Genomic DNA, 15,678 nt, shown 5'->3' with positions numbered 1-15,678 from the left:
GCACTTGCCTGAGCCTATTGGAGCAGGAATATTTAACTATGAGTTTGGTCTAATAGATTCACTGGGAAGAAGGAAAAGCAGCAAGGGAAATGCCTTTGTTCTCTCTTGTGTTAAATATATTCTTCCTTAATCTGACTGCTCAATCTAACTATCAGGGGAAACAGGCACCTAGGGCTAACTCAATTATGACTGCTAATGGAGAAGAGGCACAACCTTGATGAAAATCAAGACACCAATAGCCTAGGCTCTCCTGCATTAACCTTTGCAAGTAGTAGTGGCAGGCAGACCTGCAGAATGATTGAAAATGCATGTAAACACTTCCCAGTTCCACACACCCTTTCTTCGGCACACACAATGATCATCCATCCTCAGTCTGGGCTATTGAGAATTCCAAAGCAGAAAAATGCTAATGGCATAAAACCATCTTGGAAAATAACCATAGAAGTGCACATATCTGAAGTCAATGTTAGTTTTGACTTGGATGGAGAGTTATAGCAATATCCCAAATTAGATATTATTATTGTGTGCATTGTGGTATCTGGGATAATAAGATCAGACACTAGACAGAGAGTGACAACTCAAGTTAATTGTAGATTTTATATTTTTTTTAAAAAATGACCATAATTATCAGTGCAGCACAATGTGTATAGGATGGAGTTGTATATCCCTATTCCTGGAAGAGTTCCCCCTCCATTTTTTCCTACAGCATGCCTTTGTTCTTCCATATGCTGATGTGAGAAGCTGCTGCAGGGGCAGACAAAACTGCATGCCAGCCAGTTTCTTTCTCTTGCAATGTCACAACTTCAACTTTGACAGAATGGTTTTTATTCTAGGTCAAACCAAGTAGACAAGATGCCCTGTTTTTTTTCTTTAGGGTGCTAACATTCTCATTACTAACATCTGATTTTCTTTAATCTTCTTTGCCCACTTACCTGCTGATTCTGATGGGGAAAAAGCAAAGCTTCTTGATGACTGTAAGTGCATTTCTACAAATTACTAGGCGGTGTGAAGATGTGACTGTGTCCTTGTTTCTTGAATTAATAGTGTGAATCAAGCAAACAACATCATGCTTTGTGATTAGCGTCTTTTTAAGCATGTTGCTTACTATAGCCAAATACCTCATTTGAATGCTAAGGTACAAATGGAGTATATAACCTGCATGAATAATTGCAACTCTGATATTACTCTCACCAACATGCTATTCTACTAATATACAAGCTGTATGCTGTATTCACATCTGATGTAACTCAATGAGAAAATTCAAAACTTTGTAGGGAGAATAATTTTTTTCAAATGCCATCAACTGGAACAGACACACATCTTTTGCAGAGTTTTGGAAGTTGGGTGTGTGCAGAAGCTCACTCAAGTCCCTTTTCTATTACTACAGCCTTCAGAACTGGTAGAACAGTAGTCCCAGGTGTTATAAGTAGAAAATCTCTGCACATTAGCAGATTGTATTGAAATACACAGAAGACAGAACATTTCAGCAATATTGTTCCTGAGAAGCTTCCTATAAGGAAAAAAATTTCTGCTGCTTCTGACAGTTGGGTAGCATTATAATCCAGCGAAAAGATGGTCCATTTTCAGACATTTTCCTTTGATGTTGAATTAAACAGAGAAATCTTGGTAAGTCACTTATTACTACAAAGCATTTGTTAATTGCCATATGACCTAAGCACTGTACAAAAAGATACCTCCAGATGGCAAACTCCTGGTGCAGCTGCAAACACAGGAGGGGAAGCCCTGCATTTGAAAGCAAATTTGCATGTCTGGCACTCTTCTTCCATCCCATTATCCCTCTCCCCCAAGAAGAACTGGACTGAATGACTCTAGGAATCCCTTCTATCAATGTCTTTGTTCACCATTTTGATGGTGTAGAACCTTGAGAATTCCTTTCATTATCCTAAACCCAGTACTCCCAGAATCTGAGGCTGATCACTTCAAAATGACGCTGGTCCAAATCAGAATCCTGAAGCACAACTGAACAGTCCCAGTGTAGGCATCTAAAAATGTTACACAAAGTGTGTAGAAATCTTCCCAGTTACAGTTGGAGGTCAAGTCTACTTTTAAAACTTCATTCCCCTCTGAGTGCTTACAGGCATTGAGCCTCAAGTCTCTCAGCTAATGAAAATCAGAGAGCTACTAACCATCAAAACAGAACTACTGACTAGGAAATTAACAAAATAAAGGCAAGGGGGTCCAAAGTGCCTGATGCAGGGGAAAGCAAGCTGGCACAGGACTGTTTTATTGCACAATCCAGAAGATCCACTCACTTTGTAGCACATGCCGGGTTTCTTGGTCCTAGCATTGGGGACCAGGTAAGCCTTTGTCTGCTGTACATATTGTGAAATATATAGAGACATCCTTGGCCTCTACCTACTACAGGTAAACAATCTACCTCAACCCTAGTTGTGGCAATGGAAACTCTCCAGATGGCCAAAGGTCCCTGGAAGAGCAAGGACAAATTGCAAACTACCGCTCTGTGGATAGCTTTCCCTGAAGCTGTGCTTAGCATGGACCAAGCAGAAATGAGGTGAAAATTAGTCCCTGCTTGGCATTCCTGGTGAAGCCATTAGTCTCTCTGAATAACAAACAGAAGTTGAAATCTATAGTATCTAGTGCTTTCCCATTTTAACAAGAATCCTGATCTCCTGAGAGGAAAGACCCTATAGTGCTCTTAGAGCAACTTGGAGAATGATTAAGGTCTGTAGACTGGCTTTCTTCAGATTGAATTGCTCTGAGTCAAAACAGATATCCTTTAGAAACACAATCCCCTCAAAAAGGGGAATTTCAACCCCAATTATAGCCAAATAAGAATGCTTTCTCTTCATTTCTAATTCATTTACCTCCTGTCTCTGATAAGGCATGTCAAGGATCTAACTTAACCATCTTTTATATATGTGCATGCCAAAAATATGTTTCCCTGGGATATATTAATTTACATAATTAGCATACCAATGAGCTCTATATTCTATCATGAGGAAGAGTCAAATCTACCTCATAACTTATATTAAAGATATCACTTGAAACAAAATAACCATGAATTTCTCATTGTTACATCAGAAAAACAATGTTTGAATATTAGACTTGTATTAGTAATCATTTTCCCAGATTTTTGGTGTGGGGAAAATGGATTTTGCAAATGTGTGTGGTGTTGCCAAAGGAAATTTGTATCCTGACTTCCCAACTTTAGATGAGTTTTAGTTGAAAACCTAATGAGGATTTACTGCCACAACAGAAGTTACTAAGAATATGCGTGGCATATTTAATCTTAGGCAAGTGATTTTAATATACAAAAAGTGGTTCCTATTATTGATAGTAAAACATTTATTTTTTACATTATTTTCCCTTTTACAATTAAGTGGTACAACCTCCAACTATCACTCAGCAGTCGCCAAAGGACTACATTATTGACCCTCGGGAGAATATTGTAATCCAGTGTGAGGCTAAAGGGAAACCTCCTCCAAGGTAAGCATGCTTCCTGCTTTTGATAGCATTTAAAATAGTAGGCAATTATGTGCATATGAAAATGTCTGGAATTTTGATAGAACAGGGAAGATCATGTGGAGCAATTTCATTTTCAGTTGGATATTTCTCAATATGACTGACAACATGCTCATGTTTACCACCAACTCCCTGGCTCATTTTAGTCCTTTAATGGTGTTTAATGTGTCTTCTAGGTCCTGCACATCTCTAAAGTATCAGTTAGATGTTCATTGTCTCATCTCTCAGATTAATTACAGCTTCTTTGTTAAAGCCCAGAATTTTGCATTTCCTATTCATGCTTTTCTGTAAAATGCCCTTAATTTGTAAGGAGCTAGAGAAAGATCGTCTAATCTTGCTTCTGACACCAGTGGTTTATGACAAGGGGCAAACCCTTTTATCTGGGCTTGCTTTCTCATAGGTTGAAAAGATAAAGGATGATTTGAATGGATGGCTTCTATGAGCTCTCTTACTTCTATACTGGCCATGTAATAGTCCTATACCATCCTCTACACTTCTCAGGGTTCTCTATTGTAGATCTCAGCATGAGCTCATCATAATCAGGTCTAAACAAAACATGATAAAGATGGGATCCTGAGTGTCACCTGCTGGACTATTATCCAAATCCCTCTGGAAAATAACATCCAATAGTATGGAAGATTCTATAGAGCTTGATTGTTAATCTATGAGACTTTAAAATATTGCAACTATTAAGTCTCAGGACTATTAAATTGTAACTAGGCATAAGAATTTACAAATAATAAAAGGATGAATATTTTAGATATTTTATTTGCATGCTTATATATTATAAGTTTTATTAAACTAGAACCTGAGGAAATATACTACGTTGTTCTAGATATCTATGCATGTTAACACTTTCATCAAAGCTTCACTCCAAAACAATAGCCCCACCATATTTTTGGGAAACCATTTTTCAAACAGACCTCAGTGTGCACTTTAGCTTCATTCTTAGGTAAGGCCATCCAAGTTTGACAGACTTTTTGTCACTAGTTAGCAGTCATGATTTTTTGCTGTGAAATGAAGCTGTCCTGAATACTGTGGGATGTTTACCGGTGTCTGTGCCCTCTACCCATGAGATGCCTGTAACCTATACCACCACTACCCCCTCTCTAGCTTTGGTAAGCATACATAGTAAAACAAGAAATCCAAGTTGGAAAACACAGGGATGTTTGACATGTATGTCACCATTGTCTGACCATCACCAAGGTGTGCCTAATTAGGAAGTTAATCACACGAGCACTATGACATTTAGTCATAGAAGAGGGCATCTTTTATATAACTAAACTGAGAAAAAAAATGAATCTTGATTGACAATTTGACATATCTTCTAAACGTTATGTAATTATTTCTAGAATTAAAAATTCACCTTATATAGAATGACCACTTTTAATAACTAATGTTTAGAACACCCAAAGTCTTAACCCTGATCCTGTTCTCTGGATTGAAACAGATCTGATCAATTTCCCACTCAAAAATAATATAATACTCTAGGTGTCTTTCTTGTCACATTTCAGCCTAGAGCACATTTTTATAGACAACTTAACTGTGTATGAACAATGGGGTTCATAATAAAAATGTTCAGAGACTATGCCTTAAAGACCTGTTTTTTATAGTTTCTTTAAAAAATGGCAAGCAATTTGTACTAGATTTGAGCTGGTTTTAGATGAGTTATAAGCCTCAAAATATAAAAATAGCATTTTTTTTTCTGAATCATGATTCAGCACAGTATTTTAAGAATGGGACCTTTTGCTAAATATTGAAATCTAACAATTATTTCAGGAACCCTATAAAACTAAGGTTTTTTTTTAAAGGGGTACATAATCCTATATTTTTAGATCATTAATGAGCTTAACCCTTGATGTTTTGGGCAGCTTTTCCTGGACTCGTAATGGAACTCATTTTGATATAGACAAAGATGCTCTGGTCACCATGAAGCCTGGTTCTGGAACACTAATAATCAATATCATGAGTGAAGGGAAAGCTGAGACCTATGAAGGCGTCTATCAGTGCACAGCCAGGAATGAGCGTGGAGCTGCGATCTCTAACAACATTGTTGTCCGCCCATCCAGTAAGGGAGATTTCTCAACCAAACATGACCTTTAAAGAATAGTGACCACTTCCAATTGTGGTTATTTTGAAAACATTTAAACTTATGCATCTAGAATTCTACATAAAGAAATTTAAATTGATCATTAGTCTTTCCATTCATGAAAATAACTTCTAGCCGGTATTTTTCTGTCCTTACGTATATGTATGTAAAGCCAACTTAGTCTGAAAGCCATTTTACAACCTTTTTGACATTGATATATAATATATATTATCTTACAAATCTTATGAGTATACACAAGTAATCCTATATGAAATATTGATGTATATATAGTTACTTCTTTAGCAAATATGCTGCCATTTAAGTTTTTCCATTCTCTGTGAAGAAGTTACATGTATCAAAGTAGATGTCTTATTATTAGATAATGAATTAGTGGCTTAAGTCACACTACCAATAGTATAATTATTACATGTTAGTATATGTAATATATAAAATAAATATAATAATAGTAAAGGAGAGTTTTCTTTTTCTCCTAATATATTTTGTTTTTTAAAAAGAAAACTCTAGTGCCTCGTTTAAAAGTCATTTTCTTATTGTTTAATGTATATAAATAATGAGAAATTATAAATAATAGGTTACCATTTTCCAAAAACTTTGGATACCTTTTTTTTTTTTTTTTTTTTTTTTTTTTGTATTGTTGTCTTCTTTTTAGTCTTGCATGAAGACATAACTCTGAAGGTTTTTTGGGTTTTTTGTTTTTCATTAACAGGGTCTCCCTTGTGGACCAAAGAAAGACTTGAACCAATAACACTTCGAAGTGGTCAGTCATTGATACTTCCTTGTAGACCTCCAATTGGATTACCACCAGCCATAATATTTTGGATGGATAATTGTAAGTTCTAACATTAAGAATTTCCTTCAATCATCTTGTAGTTATTTTTTGTATTAACAATTCACCTCCTCCTATGAATGCTAAAGTGCTTATAAAATGATCTATAGATACTCAGAAAAACAGTTGCTTAATGAACTAAGTACCATGCCACTTCATTCATTAACTGTACCATGCATTGCTATAGATCAACAACAATAGAAAATCCAAGCCCAATGATGACTGGGTTTGCTTTCTATCCAACAGAGGTAAGCTGAGAATGAAAAGGAGGCAGACAGTAAATGCATTTTGAAAATTTATCAGTTAATGATAAACTTTATGGAAGAAAATAAAGCAGAAATGTGAGCCCAGTGCTAATGTGCTGGGGTGAGAGGACAAATGAGTGATGAGTGATCTACATATTTGTATGAAAAGGGAGCATTTGTAGAAGCCCTAAAGAGAAGCATCCCTAGCGTGAAAAACAAAGCAAACCAAACCAACCAACCAAACAAAACAAAAAACTAAACCAGAAAAAGTAGCCAAGAGGAAGGGAGAGTAGTGTCAGGGAACCACAGGGACTCAATGGAAAGGGCCTTTTTTTTTTTTTTTTTTTTTTAAATCTGAATGAAATAGGAAAATGTTGAAAGAACGCATTTACCTGAAATAAAATAATTATTAAAAGGATCACTTCCATTCATGTGTGGAGAACATGGAGGACCAAAGAGAAGTGGGGACAAGTCAGGTTGTGGCTTAGCATATAGCTGAGTGGTAGATCACTTGTCTAGGATCTATAGGGCCCTAGGTTCAATCTTCAGCACTTGAAAAAGAGGTAGGGTGGAGACCAAATAGGTGTGTATTGCTGTAAACCAGATCATGGTTACTGGTGACTTGAACTTGGGAAGTGGCAGTAGACTGGGTCAGACTCTGCATATAATTTGAGGGTAAAGCCTCTACAGAGGGAGATATGGGAACATGAGGAGAAAAACCAGGGATGAATGCCGAGATTAGAGATGGAAAACTGATTGAAAAATAGGAGCATCCTCTCCCGAAACCTCAAAGACTAGTAGTGGGGGAATCAGGTTACTTTTATTATACCATTTCTTGTTTTATTTAAAATTACCAACACAGTTAATATTTATTGAGCCTTTTCTGAGTGTAGTGCTTTACTAATAATATTACACTGAGTCTCCTATTAGTTTCTCATAACCAGCTGAAGCTTATCCAGCCATCCTTTTCATTTTCCTCATAAAGAAACTAGAACAAAGAGAAATAAATATAGTTGCTAGAAAGTTTCAAATTTGCTTACTTTTCACATAGTCAAATATTTATTGTTCTAATCTCTCCCCCTCCAAAAAAGGTATTCTGTTAGCATGCTATCTTAGAGGTGGCACACAGCTTGGCTTAGAAACCATGAACCCAGAATTTAAGATGTGAGAGGTCCAAGGCATCCCAAGGCATCCTCAGCTCAACACGCTCAAAAAAGGTGAGAGGTGTGAGGCAGAAGATGAGCTGGGCTGCAGTGAGCATGGTATGAATTCTTAGTGCATAAAAGCATAGGAAGCAACCATGGGCTGTATGAGACAATTTAGAGATCTGGTACTGGAGGTAGAGAACAGAGACTGCAGACTGAGACCAACAGCTGTGCAAGAACACAGAAAAGCAAATGAGAAAGAACAGTGAGTAGTCAATAGATTCCATAGAGAGATAGAATTGTGTTCCACCCACCAGGCGGAGAACCCAGGTTATAAAATACTAATGATTGTTGAGTGAAGCTAATAGATAGCATGATGCCTGGGAAATGCCTGTTAGATCTGGCAAAAATAATTCGACGGTGGCATTGCATGAGACCTGCCTGTAGATGGAATGGTGGGAACTCATGCAAAAGATTTGCACAAAATACCCTATTCTCAGAGACATGACTCGCTCTGCAATCAATCATAGGCTGCAAACCTCACTGAGGAGAAAGCTGGACTCTAACACCTAATGTTCATTGTTTACTCTTGAAACCACTCAAAGAAAGTGTCAGAAGAAGTGGAAAACAAATAAATGTGCAAATATATACTCCCTTTATTTATGTGGCAGTTGTTATGGATATGGAGGGTATGCACAACAAATCTAATACAAAGGTGTGATTTATGGCTTTGAGAATAACATTTTGCAAATGTCATCAAATTTAGATGTATTAATCGTTCTTATTCAGAAATGATTTCTTGTTTTCTTAATAAAGACATATGTCACGTGGAAACTCTCCAAATAATCAGAATACATAGCTCATGCTTCCTGCATGGCACAACTGGCAATATGTATGAGGTCTTACATTTTAAAATGGCAGCAAACCATCTGCCTTTCAAATGGGCTTGCATATGAATGTGAGAAAAGGCTAAATCCCCATAGCACTCTTGCTTTATGCATCATAAAAGTATTCCTATCTCCGTATTCTTTTTTTCCAAGTATAATACAGAGAAACTCAAATGCAGTCACCGACCCCCACACTCTCTCACACACACACATACCCATTGATGCCTGTTGCCTTACATTAGAGCTAGCAGCATCCATTAGTCATGTGATTCAGGAGAAACAAAAGGCAATAAATATGTGTCTTTGGTGCTTTGGATTCATTAAATAAGTGTATGTTTTCTGAGACAGGGTCTCACTCTGTAGACCAGGATGATGTTGAACTTGTTATGTAGTACAGACTTGCCTCACCTTGTAGTTCTTCCCCTTCCAAATAGCTTGGGTTTCAGGCATGCACCGCCTTGCCTGGCTTTCAGTGTCCATTCTTTTCCTCAGTATTTTAAAGTCATTCCTATCCAAGAGGATTAATGTTTTAAGACTGTAAATTTATAAGCCACCAACTTGACAGAAACCTGGATAACACAATTCACAGGGCTCCAACTGCCAAAGTTACTGCTGGGTTTTGACTACAATTTTGCTTTTTGTGAAATACTAGGCCAGATACCTGCTGCAGGAAGAACACATATCCTTACCTCAGGCTGAAGAAATATAAACCCCCAGCCTATGTTTCAGGGATGTGCAATTTGACCAAGTCCCCCTCACCTGGGAGTGGAAGAAATCACAGTTGAGGCTCTGGGAACTGAGCTAGGAGCTTTGGGATGCTTTTTGATGGTCAAATGTAACATCATATGCAGATCAGTGGCTTCCACCTCTCTTCACTCCTCAGCCATATAGAAAATCCTCTTGTTGTGCCTGAGGCTAGCTCCCTACTTGGTCTAGAAGGAGGATGATCTTTCTGGAAACTGGATTGTCAATGTGCTGATGACTGATATTCAACTATTCCAACAGTGTTTGAAGGAGCCCTTGCCAAAGGCTGCTCACTTGTCCATAGCTTTAGCATTAAACAAAACGTGTTTTCCTTCTTGGAGCTTAGATTTTAGTACAAGGAGATGGCCATTATTCACACATGTAATGAATAAAAGATGAACTATATCACAAGTTGAACTGTACACAAGATGAGGGAAACCAGGCCTGGTTCCCAGGAACACATCATAACATGAGATAGTGGCATCATTGCCATTGCCTGTTATGTTTAACCAGGTGGTTGCCACTTGGTTCATCAATTAGATTGTAGGCTCACACCGGGATGGGGGACGGTTGTGCTTGTCTCCTGGCCTAATTTATGATGACATGTAACTCATGTTAATATTCTTACAAACTTTTCTGATGTGTTTCCTAAAATGTGTGCAATTAGAGACCAATTCAGATACCAGGAAATATACAGACCTGCTACAGAGCATTTTTTTTTCCGTTTCTACTTTGTTAATGAAATATTTCACTTCACAGTTCTAGTGCTAATACTGCTTCAAACACCAAGAAATTAGGAACTGGCCAGTTTCAGTGGAATGTCTGTGTGTCTCACATCTTAAAAGCAAAAAACATAACTAAAACAACAGCAACAAACAAATAAGCCCTCAGAGAGTTGTTTTCTTTTACAAAAAGAGCTTTGAGAAACATATATTTATTTTTCTCAGGTGAAGCTCAGAGGTGTTAGTAGGTGGCTGTCCTGGTGATGTGGAGAATGGCAAGTGTATGATAGAATGATCTGAGTATCTCTCTGTCTTCCTCCAGCCTTCCAAAGACTTCCACAGAGTGAGCGGGTTTCCCAAGGCCTGAATGGAGACCTTTATTTCTCCAATGTCCTCCCAGAAGACACCCGTGAAGACTATATCTGCTATGCCAGATTTAATCACACTCAAACCATACAACAGAAGCAACCTATTTCTTTGAAGGTGATTTCAGGTAAGAGCTGGGTCTTCTGGGTCTCTTTCAATGGCATTTACATACATGAATCAAATTATTAACAATTAATACAGTTCTGTATCTGAGGCAAACCGGTTCAATGATCAGGAAAATTCCTGTAAAGGATCCCTAAAGCATTAGCTTATGTGCTAGAAAAAGCACACATACCCTAAATATTGGGTTTACATTTTTCACTGATTGCCATTCCTGTTTCTATGGCAACCTCCCGACTCTGTGGCATTCTGAGCATTGGTGTATGTATTATGCTTCACAATGCCTTTTATTAGCATTTATCCTGTAGTTCAAGTTGTAGTTGGGGGTGGCTGAGTGAATTAATGACTTAGCCAGTATGATGTCAAGCACTGTATTTACCTGGAAGGAATTGTTGTTAGCATACCTGTATGCATTTGTTTTTGTTGCCCCGTCTTTTTTGACTCTTCTTCCCTACCTTTATGCCCTCTTCATGATATTCTGTTTATTTCAGTGGATGAATTGAATGACACTATAGCTGCTAATTTGAGTGACACTGAGTTTTATGGTGGTGAGTTACAGTGGTTGTAACTGATATTTTCTCCTTCATTGTAGACTTTAGTTCACTAACTCCACCTCCATGGTTATTTAACTTTGTTTCTTTATGAAATTTCTAATCACATGTTCAATATCACTGTGCCAATGTATGTTTCTTATAAAACTTAGCTATAAAATTTCAAGCATGTGACTAAAACATTTTCCATGATGTATGTATAAACTTGTTATAATGTTTCATGCAAATCATTTCATATTCTTTAGAAAAAAATCTTTCATATGTGTTCAGAATTGTATTTTCCATATTTTGTGCTGTCTAAAAACTCTTTGCATGACCTACACATGAACTGACTGGTCATATTAACCCCTAGAATACTGATTGACTCATCAGCACCTTTAGTAACTAACATTCCATAGTAATTGTCTAACGTCATTCAGTAGCATTAGCAACCATATTGTTCTTAGCTTTGTTAGAAGCCCACTCATTGTCTTCTGTGGGAGCAAATTTCTAACAATAGACCATTCAGCTTCATTGTTTTAAACTGGAAAGAATTTGATTTCCTTAATGAAAAAGTGCTTGCCAAGCATAAAATCTATTCCTAAAAATAAGGGACTCTGAACATACAGACTCCTTAATTTCCATAGGTAGAGTTCTTGCTGCTTTAATTTTCTACCTTTGCTATATGAACATTAGAGAATATGGCAGGATATAACCCATGCCTTTATTCATTTAATATAGCCCCCTGAATATGGTCCTTGAGAGCATTCTCAAGGTGACTTTTAGAGGAGTAAGGTCGCCAACAAGCTCTAAACCCTCAAGAAAACTAATTTTTCTTCAGCAATGCCTTTTTTTGTACTCAATTTTCCTTCTGAGAAATGAGAAATTTACATGCTGCCTCTTCATTTGGCTGTAGAAGCATCAAGTAGATATTTGTGGTTGAAATAATGAAAGTTCACAGAGTTTTATCCCATTTCCATTTGAAAATTTCCAAGGATTTCAGTAAATAAGGACTCATATTTAAGAAACCATCAGACAGGAGGTCTTCTGTGTAAATACTTCTAAGATCTCTGACTTAGACCTTCTTTATTTTGTCATTGAAAAACTTTTATCAATATGTTTAGCTCTGTGAATATTCCTTTTCTTTTTTTCCCCAAAGCTAGGAACCAAATGAAGTATCTTACACATTAAACAAACCCTCTACCATGTAGCCACTCTTTTAGCACCCCCTCCCCGCTACTTTTAATCTTCATTCAAGGCATATAATATGCCAGAACTCTGCCAGTAATTGTTTAGTTTTGTTTTATTTTTCACAAATCTTGCAATGTAAGAATCTTGAGATATAAGTCAGTGCCCATAATGCTCAATCTAGAATAAACCAAAATGCTTTGTTCATAATGATTTGCTGCTGAAAAAAATAAGAATTTTCCAAAAGACACACTTTTTGCTTTGACTTGAGCACCAGTCTTAAGGGATGTACAGTTTGATGAGCTGATTTTTTTTTTTTTTTTTGTTGACATTTTGAAAATTTACCAACCTATAGAAAATTGATAAGACCTAACCCAAAGTAAAGACATGTATAAAAGGAGTCCTTCCACTGGTTTTCTCAGGCAACCAAAATTGTTTCTTTTCCTACACACTGAATAAGTGTAAGGACAGAGTGTGTATGCATAACTGAACAAATTCCAAAATAAGCATGGAACGGATTTGAAATGAGATTAGAATTTTAGGCAGCTCTTGACAATGACTATGTTCCTAGAAAACACATCTTTATAATTTTAATGTATATCGCATTTTTTATTTGTAGCTAAATCTAGTAAGGAGAGACCACCAACATTTCTAACTCCAGAGGGCAATGAAAGCCTCAAAGAGGAACTGAGGGGAAACGTGCTGTCACTGGAGTGCATTGCAGAAGGCCTGTGAGTTAACTGTTAACACGTTCTGTCCTAATGCATGCTTCTTACCCAAATATAAAAGACTGGTGGGAAGTAATATCCAAGGAAGCACTGTTGTCTTATGCTTCTAATTTGAGCAAAATCATTTCCTGAGTAAACTTTGAATTCCATGTTATTGCTAAAGTATTTCATTGTGATAGTGTTGTATTGCATTATCTATATCTGAAATCACCTTGTGATCACTGTGCTTTATGTAGTAAGCGGTAGGATTTTGCTGCTTTCTAACGAACAACCTTAGTACTTGGTAGCTTAAAAAAACAAAAACAAAACAGCTACTTATTCTTGGTCATTTGTCCAGAGCTTGGGCAGGGTGTGGGGGTGTCATCTGAAGGTGGATTAACTTGGGGGGGTGTTACTAAGCTCAAGGTCTGCCACATGGAGCACCTGATAGCTGCATTGGCAATGGATTTGTAGCAGTGTCACCCTCTCCTATTGTCTGCCATCTAAAGCACACAGAGCATGTCAAGGCCTTAAAACTGTGGCGTTTTTCCATCTGTTCTTTCCTGAGGGCGGACTGTAGAGTCTATGTGTCTTTGTTAGGCCTTCCAGGGAGTCCTTCCACAGATACAAGAGCAACGGTGACATTAGATCTATATGACAGGCAGGTTGTAGATTGTCCTCCCACAGTGCCTGGCACACAGCAAGTGCCATTATGTAAACACAGATACTGCAACTGTGAGTGGGATCCCAGGAGCACGCTGGCTGCCTTCATGCTTTATGATTTGTATTGTCTCTGACCTGGCAACCCAATGATCACATAATCTTTCCTTAATCCAGGAATAATTACTTCAGGATGCCCATGGAGACCTCTGCTGGCTAAATTGGGAATTTACATTTGATTTTTCAGTTTAAAAACAAAATTCTTAAAGATAGAACAAACAAACAAACAAAAAATCAATCTTTCCAGTGTTTTGTTGATACCCATAGGAAGACTGCTCCTTTATGTACAGAAACAGGGGCGTGAATTTGGGGGGTCTGAGGGGATATGGGAGGGAAGGAATGAGAAGAGAGGAGGGAGGGGAAACTTGCAGCCAGGATGTAAAATAAATAAATACATTTAATTTAAAAAAAAAAAAATCAACCTTTCCTAATAGGATTTTTCCAACTTCCATTTTGCTTTCATTCAAGCACCAACATGACATTTAACAAGTTTCATATTTTTAAATTAGGAACACTGAATGTTTTGTTTTGTTTTTGTAAAATATGCTTATAATTTGAAAATAAAAAAAAAATAAAAACATTGAAATCTTGAGAAACCCTGGTAGGTACTGTACTGCTTGCAGCTCAGGGACTGTTAGATGTGGTATTAAAACATTCATAAATCTTAAAGAATTTTCAGTACAGTAGGAACTTTCCATAACAACTGGTCCTTTGCTCACTGTAACCTGGAATATTGAGTGTCTTGCCCCTTTGCTCTCCCACCTCGTGTGAAACATGAGTCTGACTAAGGAAACATGAATGGTTAGATCCACGTGTGACTAGAACTTCCAAACTGATTTCACATCTACTGCAGCTCTACATGTTCATAGCAGGTTTTAAATTTAGAAACCAGATCACCAAGTTTATATGCTGTCATTTTGTTTATGCAAACAAAACAAAGCCACATTTACTAATTGTCAATACAAACATGTATTTTTCCATCTCTGAGGACAAATATAATGATCTCTTTAAGATCTCCATCAACCATTCTTCTTTACTATTTCCCACACACTTAGCTTAGTGTACACACATACACACACAATGTTTGTGTGAATAATTTTTAAATTTTTACTTCATGAAAACTTTGTAAAGACATTATACTAGCCAACCATTCTTCTCATTAAGACAACTGGAGATGCTAAGGGCCAAGTAGGTCAGTGAACCAATGTCAGAGAAGAATTTGAGCTAAGATCTGAGCATTTGAAAAAGATCCAACTCCAAGCAGTATTCTGGCTTTTCCTCATCAAACCATTTGCTTGGATTTTCCTGATTTGAATGGATAAAATTGAGTGAGAAGTGGTACAGCATTAATCTGGTCTATTATTATCAATTAGCCTAATGGTGTTCTAAGGTTTCACTAATAAGGAAGTGAAGGAAAAAGTTTTAATTCATTAATCATTTAATTCATATCATCCATGTGTCATAAAACAGGAAGTTTGATTAGTAAATGTATATACAAGTCCAAGGGCACTGATGGCTCATGAGTTCATTCACTATATATCTTTAACACTAGCTGATGGGGAATTATAATACAATGTGATTAACTTAATAATAATTCTCTTGGTTGACATAGGAAGAATCTCTAGAGCATCTTCACTGACCAGAACCTTGAAGAAAAGATTAGGTCCCTTTAGTAAAGTAATCCATGCTTGCAGTGAAGTACATCACTGAAGTCAAACTTTACTGTATGTCCAAACTAGCATAATTTTCATTATTTAAAAATGGGGTTTGTTCCAAGTACAGGGCTTGAGCGTTACTTATAGAAATGTGATTCTAATGAAAAGGCCTGTATATTTGTCATTATCTTTACAAAAACAATTGATTA

The 15,678-nt window shown here is 37.0% G+C and overlaps 1 protein-coding gene across 1 annotated transcript in view; it reads left to right on the top strand.

Annotated features, from left to right (window-relative positions):
- The window catches only part of Nrcam (neuronal cell adhesion molecule), a 137,492-nt gene that overhangs the window by 65,175 nt on the left and 56,639 nt on the right, over window positions 1-15,678 (top strand). Inside the window, exons 3-9 of the mRNA XM_051175060.1 lie at window positions 957-974; window positions 3,363-3,468; window positions 5,376-5,572; window positions 6,321-6,443; window positions 10,506-10,676; window positions 11,161-11,217; window positions 13,007-13,118. Coding sequence (XP_051031017.1) covers window positions 957-974; window positions 3,363-3,468; window positions 5,376-5,572; window positions 6,321-6,443; window positions 10,506-10,676; window positions 11,161-11,217; window positions 13,007-13,118 — 784 coding nt within the window. The remainder of the gene's footprint in view (window positions 1-956; window positions 975-3,362; window positions 3,469-5,375; window positions 5,573-6,320; window positions 6,444-10,505; window positions 10,677-11,160; window positions 11,218-13,006; window positions 13,119-15,678) is intronic.

The sequence above is a fragment of the Phodopus roborovskii genome, unplaced genomic scaffold (genome assembly GCF_943737965.1).
Source record: "Phodopus roborovskii unplaced genomic scaffold, PHOROB, whole genome shotgun sequence".
Classification (NCBI taxonomy): Eukaryota; Metazoa; Chordata; class Mammalia; order Rodentia; family Cricetidae; genus Phodopus; species Phodopus roborovskii.
The sequence above is the reverse complement of the archived record's forward strand: the minus strand, read 5'-3'. Positions and strand labels throughout refer to the sequence as shown.